This window comes from Erigeron canadensis, chromosome 7 (genome assembly GCF_010389155.1).
Source record: "Erigeron canadensis isolate Cc75 chromosome 7, C_canadensis_v1, whole genome shotgun sequence".
NCBI lineage: Eukaryota > Viridiplantae > Streptophyta > Magnoliopsida > Asterales > Asteraceae > Erigeron > Erigeron canadensis.
The window spans coordinates 28577954-28585912 of NC_057767.1; the positions used below are offsets into that span (position 1 = coordinate 28577954).

The window sequence follows — 7959 nt, forward strand, 5'->3', positions numbered from 1 at the left end:
CGATTTTAGTTATGGAATAATGAGAAGGACAAAAAGTGAAAACAAATTAACGAATTTGGGCAAGTTAACGGAGAAAAACTAACAAAGTTGACGCAGTGACCAAAAGTGAAAAAATGTGTCAAGTTCAGTGTATAATTTGCAATTTTTAAAGTTTAGTGACTAAAAGTGAAAAATGTGTCAAGTTCAGGGACCAAAAGTGTAATTTTGCCAGAATACTTAATTAATCCCCGGTATAAAAGGATGCAAACCTATTTATACATCATTCCTTCCTCTTTTCCCTCATAAATCCATCTCTCCGTTTTTCCGTTCTCCTGAATTTTCCGTCATTCTCACACACACACACCTACTAAAAGCCCTATATTTACCCTCAATTTCCACTTCTTATAAATCATAATAATTCTTAGTATTCAAATTACCAACGAAAAATCCTTAAAACTATAATTAGGGTTTTAAATTTTCCCCCCTTCTATTAATTACTCCAAAAATTTTATTAAATAAATGGCAACTTCTTCTTCCTCCTCCTTTTCTTCTTCTTCTTCGACGAGCGGCGTGTATATTCAAGTAATCGAAGACGTTATCGGTAAGATGCGAGAAGAGTTTATTAGTAATGGCGGTCCTGGTGAAGGTGTTCTTAATGAACTTCAAGGAGTGAGTTCTTCTTTTATTATATTATTTACATATATATATATATATATATATATTTCTAATTATAGATTTGTTAATGATTATATATTTTTGTTTAGATATAGTTTAGTCTTAGTTTTTGGTGTATGTTAATGATTTTAGGGAGTATTTCTAGTTACCTATTTAAATTATGAATCAGCTTATTTTATCCCAAATAATACTGTGTAGAGTTGCCGTTCGGAATAGTTTTGCCGTTTTTTTTTTTTTGTAGTAACATGTAATAGTTAATTAGTTATGAGTTCATTTTGGTTAAAGTATGTTTTTGTTTAGCGGATATTGATTTTGAAATACGGAGGCGACAAATGGTTTAAGGCGATTTAATGATTATTTATTGACCGAGAATTTGGATGGTTTTTGGTTGTGGATGAATTTCTTTGGTTGGCGGTGTGATAGAAGGGAGAATGGTGATGTAAGAACAGATAGTCGATATGGTGATCCATTGCATTTTATTATAGCTCATTAATTTTAAAATGAGGATGGGGTAAATGGTATATAGGATAGTATAGATAAAAAGTATTGGATAATCATTTGGTAGTGATTGGTAAATACAACTTATTTCACCTCAAAATAAGCATAAATAATGGAAAACACAATAAGCAAATAAACTGAAAGGCTCTTATTAGTTAATATTCTCATTTTGTTATGGTGTAGTTGTGGGAATTGAAGATGATGCAAGCTGGAGCTATACTGAATTCAAATGACAGATCTGTGACTGCAAATTTGACGGCCCCTGGGGCTCTGACGAATACTGTCCGTGATCTTAATGTACCTTATAATGGGCCTGAAGAGTATGAGACACCTACAGCTGATTTACTTTTCCCTCCGGTGAGTTATGAGTTAATCTTTTGTTGTGAATGTGTATTCACTGGGAATGGTCTTAGACTTGGTTGGATGTGTATGTTAATTCCCCTCTAAATGGATGCATATGCTGTTCAATAATGTTTCGATAAGGGAATTATACATTTTGAAGTAGAAACATTGTTAGTTGGTGTAAGTATAGCCATACCTTGGGGAATATGGAGATTTAGAGTGTTTGTGCAGTCAATACTAATGTAGGAGTTTGCATTTCTTGCAGAGAGATGCAATTTCAACTCTCTTATGTATGGATAGTTCGAATTGTGTTATGGTTTATCAATAATAGGTGAATAGGTTGAAAGGGTTGTTTGTACTTTTATGGCTACCGACCTCTTAAGTGTAAAAGGTAAGTATAATAACATACTTTTGTAATAACACTCAACACATTAACTACTTCCAAAAAATGGACAGTAGTTTTAGCGGGTCAACCTAACTTGTTTCAACCCCCACTAAAGCAACCTGTTTCTACTTGCATCTGTTTTGACCTCATTAAACAACCATCTGACCCACCCATTTTGCTACGTCTACTTGCACATAAATGTTAAGTGGGCGTTAATGAAGTTACATTTACACTGTATTGTTCTGTAAAACATTAAGCGGATCTTTTCTGCAGACACCTTTACAGACACCATTACAGACACCTTTGCCAGCTCCAACCCCATTACCAGGAGCAGCCCCAACACCGTTACCAGGGACTGTGGATACTTCATACAATATACCTACCGGGGGCACTCCCATTACCCCAAATGATTATTCTCCTGCAGTTGAGAATGGAACTTCAGACAGCCAGTCTGGGAGGCCTAGCCAATACATGGTAAGTACTTCTTTCTTTGCCAATATTCTATTAGTGATGCAAATTAGTTTACGCCTAGCTACATATATTATCTTTTAATTTAGGATTTTTGTGTTTGTTATGGAGTAATTTTTGTGATTGATGTTTAATAATTATTTACTTGTACAGCTACCACCTACTTCCTGGTTGAACGAGAGGCCTCATGTTGATGTAAATCTTGGTAAGTTTTTAATTAATCACCAAGTTATACATCTTACAGTTGTTAAAATTTTATTGCTTTTAATATTTATTATAAACACTATTGCAGCTTATGAGGAAGGACGCGAGGAGACTGACAGAGGAGTAGCCCATCCACCCATGACTCAGGTTACCATAGTATTACTTTATGTCTTACTTATATTATTTTAATAAGATGAAGATTGATTGTCCCCTATTTTGTCTACATTTTCATGATCTTACATAATCTTTAGGACGCCTGCTTCCCTGCTAAGTTTAATTGCTGGTTTTAGAAAAGAAGATTTAACTGTCCTTGAAATAACTGTGTAGCATGGATTTGTTATATAACAGTAATTTGTGCTGCTGAGTAATCCATTTGGTTTGACAAAGATCAGACCCCCTTAATAGCTTCTCTAACATAAAGCAGGCACTTGTAGCATTTTAAATGATATATGCACATACACACATTTGAAATTAATCAATTGCTCAGATCTAAAATAAAACTCTTGATACATAATCTGATGCCTAATTGACGATATAAACCCCTAAACTTCTAGAAAAAGAAAGACAAAAATGGAAATTATAAACCGACTCTAACTTAGGAAACAATACCCGTGATCCATGCACTTCCACTTAATTACCACCTTGTACTTGCTTAAACTCGTGTTGCTTGTAAGCATTTCCCCACCACTGACCAGCTTAATTCATATCAACATGAAAGTCGTGTATTCTTTCATAACAAAAGAGATTTGTTGCAATCTGATAAGCGATGAATCTATGAACTACTAACAATATTAACGGATTAACCATCATGATATTATTGAATCAAGTTGTGATCTAAATAATTTTTTCGCTGGTCTTTGCGCCTTCATTGTTCATTTTTCTTATTGCTTATAAGCCTATTTCCGATCCCACAAAGCAAAATGTAATTCTGTTGGTACTTTGCAGTCATATTCTATTTATTTATCTTGTGAACAGCAAAAGTATATTCTGGCCTATACAATAATTAATGTCCTCAGTTATTGTGGATCTTTTATCATATTCTTTTTGCTCTAAGTCTATTTGTTAGGCCATATTTCATTGAGGGTGGAGTTTTAAAATTGGGTGGCGATATGTACATCCCTACTTTTTTCCATACTCCACCTACTAATTTATTACACCACCGTGGCTACAACTCCTTAAAGCATAAACTAGGGGTGTATAGACAAAAGTGGTGATGTACATACCACTCTTTAAAACTTGATACTTGGACACTTCATGTAGTTGACAGAGAAAAGGGGCAACCATCTTATTTACTCTTTACAAAGCATATGAATCTTTTATCCTTGAATATAAAATGCTTCCAGAACCGAAAATTAAGAAATTTTACCATTATCTGCATTTACCAATTACCTGTAGGATGCAGTTTAAGAACCCGAAATTGAGTGGAATTCTATTATATTATATGATTAATATTGTTACTGATACGTACCTAGAGCTGCTGGGTCAAAAAGGGGTTGGACTAGACCGGTTATCTGCTGGATGGAGGGAAACAGAATAGAAGGAATTCAAATTTGGAAGTGGACCGTAACCGCCCCACTGCACCTTAACTGTTTCATTTATGTTCTTTTATAGGCTAGCATGTTTTGTTTTTAAAGGTCTTTTCTTTTGTTTACCTAAGTTAACAAACTCTTGTTTGTAATTGGAGATATGCCTATATCGAATCAGGCCAACTATCCTTGTTCTTCTTTAAGTTGAATCAATCCAATTTCTGGTATCTATCCGTTACTTCTGTCAAATTTTGCTTACAATAGTCTTTATGTTTTGGAAACCCAGGGTTTTAAACCCCATTTAAATTCGGTAAAATGCTTAAAAGTTTGTAGTAAATTTTGGTGAACAGATATCTATAAGATACGATTTTGAGTTAGGGTATATGCTTATTATATAATCTGATAATTGCTGGTAACATGATCGTTTGTAGGATTTCCTTCAGTTGACTTCTGGAAAGCGAAAGCGAGAAGATTTTCCTCCACCTCATCGTCCAGGTGGATTTATTCCACAACAAGATGGAGCTGGAGATGCAACAGCTGATCATTATAGGGTGAGGCTTTGAGTGTTTGGTGTTTGTTCCTTTATCTGTTCATATATGAGGTTGATGCAAATATCTGTGGCAGTCCCTTTTTGTATGCTGTAAAAGAGTATATGTAGTTTACTAGTTTTCTTAGTGTCTATGTCTTGATTTCCTATGCTGTTTAGTTATTCAAGTTTAGGGATCTTTGGGTAAGCTTAGTTAACTGTTTAATAGCTAAATATTCCATTTGAGTTTTTGGATAGAGCTCATTTGAAAGAGCTATTAGCTTATCATTTTTACCTTGTAACGGAGACTAATGGGTTGAAGGTGGTGAGGCATGGTCAGAGTGTAGGTTCGAATCCTGCCACCTTTCTTGTGGATCATCCTGAACCCACAGGATGATGGGAATAACAAAGCAGAAATTTTTAAATGAGCACGTCAATATATGAATTGTTTCATTATTCGTTATTTTCGGGTCTTTTCGTTGCATTCACTTACAACAAGAAGAACCACCAGTGTTTGGTGCAGCACCTGCATTTTGGTTTCTTTTGGGGTGGGGGTGGAATTGCGTTTATAGAAAGCTAGCGATGAAGGGCTTATAAGCACTTTCAGATAAGCTTACCTATACATGGGTCTAGAATAATCGGGTACTATGGATATACTAAAAGAGTGATATGGCTTGTTTCTCAGGTTGTTCAAGGGAGCAATTCTCAACCTGGTAATGTTATTTCTCAATTGGATGGGCCTGCTGTTGATCCTTATGATGGTCCACTTTCTACACCTAATGTAAGCATCTATTTCTTGCAGCTTTAATAATCTGATGAGGTTTTTTTGTCTGCATCTATGTGTGCTCTGTAATTCTCTTGTCCAAAAGATGAAAACGGAAGAGAGATCCATAGGAGAGACTTTGTTTTAGCTGGAGTGTCGTATATTACATTTTACTGTTATGCCCTTAAATTGTCTGCTATAAAGTTATATTCTATTTGGTTAATGCCCAATAGGAGATACCTTATAGTATAATGCTATTACAAAAAGTTTCTACAGTTCCTATTTTGTGCTGGATTGTCTTCCTGAATCTGGATTTATCAAAGTGTTTTAAAAAAATTTCCCCTCATCTACTCACATATGGAATGAGTGCTTTCAGTAGTCCAAAAGGTATATGGTCTTTTATCAAAAATAAGCCTAAGTGAATTTGAATTTGTGCTATATCTGTTTTCTTTAGTTTTATAATAATATGTGGACCATTTGCATATTGTTGAATGACTTGAATCCGATTATATATATATATATTTTCAAGCTGCACCAAGACATACAACCTCCAATGCATGTTCTTGCTCTTTATCTGTAGACACTTGAGATATAGGATTTCCACATTACAAAACTTAAGCTTATTTAATAGCCATGTTCTGTAATAGAGAATCAGGGACACCATTCATCTTTTGTTATTACTAACGAATTGTTTTCTTGTGATCTTGAAGATGTACCACTATCAGGGAGTTATAAATGAAGACTACAATGTTGCAAACACACCTGCTCCGCCTGGTAAGCTAAACATCTGTTTTGATGCAATTATCTTTTATTCTCAGCCTGATTTTGAGAATGTTTTGCGTACCTACATTTGTTCAGAGTTACAAACACCTACTCCTGCCATGGTCCATCAAAGTGATGTTTTAGGCGATGATGAAGATGAGCCTTTGAATGAAAATGACGACGATGATGATCTGGACAATGTGGATGAAGCCGAGGAACTAAATTCACAACATTTGGTTCTTGCCCAGTTTGATAAGGTATGTACATACCTATATGTAGATTTAGATGTGTATCATAATTGCCATCTGCATGCATAACACTTACATGATAAGACTTTGAAAGTTAAGCCTGGTATTTTATGAAGTAAAAAGCTTGCTTTTTTTCTGTTCTGAATACACTTTGCAAGATTGGCAAGTTGCTACTTGTGCTTTAATATTCAAAGTGCATGTCTTAAAATACAATTTAAGTTTGCCTTTTCTTAAAATTTATATATGGATATTTTCTTGTGTGTCAAAATTAGACTATTAGTGACTACGATATGATAAGTCTATATGTTTGGTTAAACTATATGAAGAAACACATTATTCTACAAATTATTGCACTATTTTTTATTATCTAAAATGCCTGAATGATGAAGTTAGAGAATCTTTTGGATCATAACTAGGATCAAAAAGTTCAATTATACAGAAATAAGCCTTGTTGCTATTTATATTCATATCAGAACAGGAAATATTTTGGATCATTCCCACTAGCATCAAAAAGTTCAATTTTACAGTAGGACTTGTTGCCATTTGTATCGATATCAGAACAGGAAATTTTATGTCACAGGGATATTGTTTTTGGGTTGATTGGTATAGTGTATTGATTCACTTTGTTATGCTAAATATCATATACCACGAAATGAAACTCGGTTTGCAGGTGACCCGTGCAAGGAACAGGTGGAAGTGTACTCTCAAGAATGGCATTATGAATATAAATAACACAGATATTTTGTTCAACAAGGTGATTGCTCTAAGATGATTTCAATTTTTTTCTTATATATGTTTGTTGGTAATACTGTATGCCTATGTGTGTCTCTTACCTATTCCTGCTTCTCCATATTCTGTATTTCTTTCTCAGGCATTAGGAGACTTTGATTTTTGATCGTCCACAAAAGCTGGTAACCCACCAACTGTGGCCAACGAGAGAACATACCTCTAGTCAATGAAGACAAAGTTAATCTTTCTGGACCAATCATGTCATAACCAATTTTGTACTTTCATGTAGTAAAACTTGCAAGCATCGTCTTTAGATTAGGTCATCCAAAAAAAAAAAAAAACCCCAAATTGAGGTCGTTTTAGCTCACCCAATAAACAAATCCCCAATTGAGGTAACTATTGATGTTATGAGGGGGACGTTATAACCAGTTGTATATAAAGTGGGAGAGCTTGATGTTATTTTGTCCTATAATAGAACTAGAATTTTTACCACGCAAGTTGCTGCGGGCATAACTTTTTTCACATAGTATATGAATGAAAAAATTTTATCCTTGGAATTACATTGGGGACCCTATCATAGTATCATCTCATTCTATAAGAGTTATGATACTGTAAAATACTTTTACATAATACGAAATGATTTAAAGGATCACATTGGATTTCTATCATCACATCCTATAAAAGTTACGATGCCGGTACCATTACTTGATAGCCACATAATATTCGGTATCTCAAAAGTTGTTGGCAAAGTTTATGGTCAAAAATAAACAATCCGTGGGTTTAGTGCAAAAGTTGGAAAGACCAAAAATATAAATGAGATTAAAAGGGCAAGAAAAAAAAAGTTGGTGGTAAAG

At 34.4% G+C, this 7959-nt stretch overlaps 1 protein-coding gene across 1 annotated transcript; it reads left to right on the top strand.

Annotated features, from left to right (window-relative positions):
- The first annotated feature begins 283 nt into the window (after window positions 1-283).
- LOC122607829 lies at window positions 284-7665 on the top strand. The gene is made up of 11 exons (XM_043780885.1): window positions 284-648; window positions 1336-1509; window positions 2153-2353; window positions 2501-2552; window positions 2640-2698; window positions 4509-4628; window positions 5289-5384; window positions 6077-6140; window positions 6225-6385; window positions 7047-7130; window positions 7248-7665. Exons 1-11 carry the CDS (start codon window positions 499-501, stop codon window positions 7269-7271), a joined length of 1185 nt encoding a protein of 394 aa, XP_043636820.1. The 5' UTR covers window positions 284-498; the 3' UTR covers window positions 7272-7665.
- Window positions 7666-7959: the final 294 nt, after the last annotated feature.

Excerpts from the sequence above, each read along its gene's own strand:
- LOC122607829 (XM_043780885.1), top strand. The coding sequence starts at position 499 with ATGGCAACTTCTTCTTCCTCCTCCTTTTCTTCTTCTTCTTCGACGAGC. Across the intron at positions 5,385-6,076 it reads GTCCACTTTCTACACCTAAT|ATGTACCACTATCAGGGAGT; the intron begins GTAAGCATCTAT and ends GTGATCTTGAAG. Across the intron at positions 6,141-6,224 it reads AAACACACCTGCTCCGCCTG|AGTTACAAACACCTACTCCT; the intron begins GTAAGCTAAACA and ends ACATTTGTTCAG.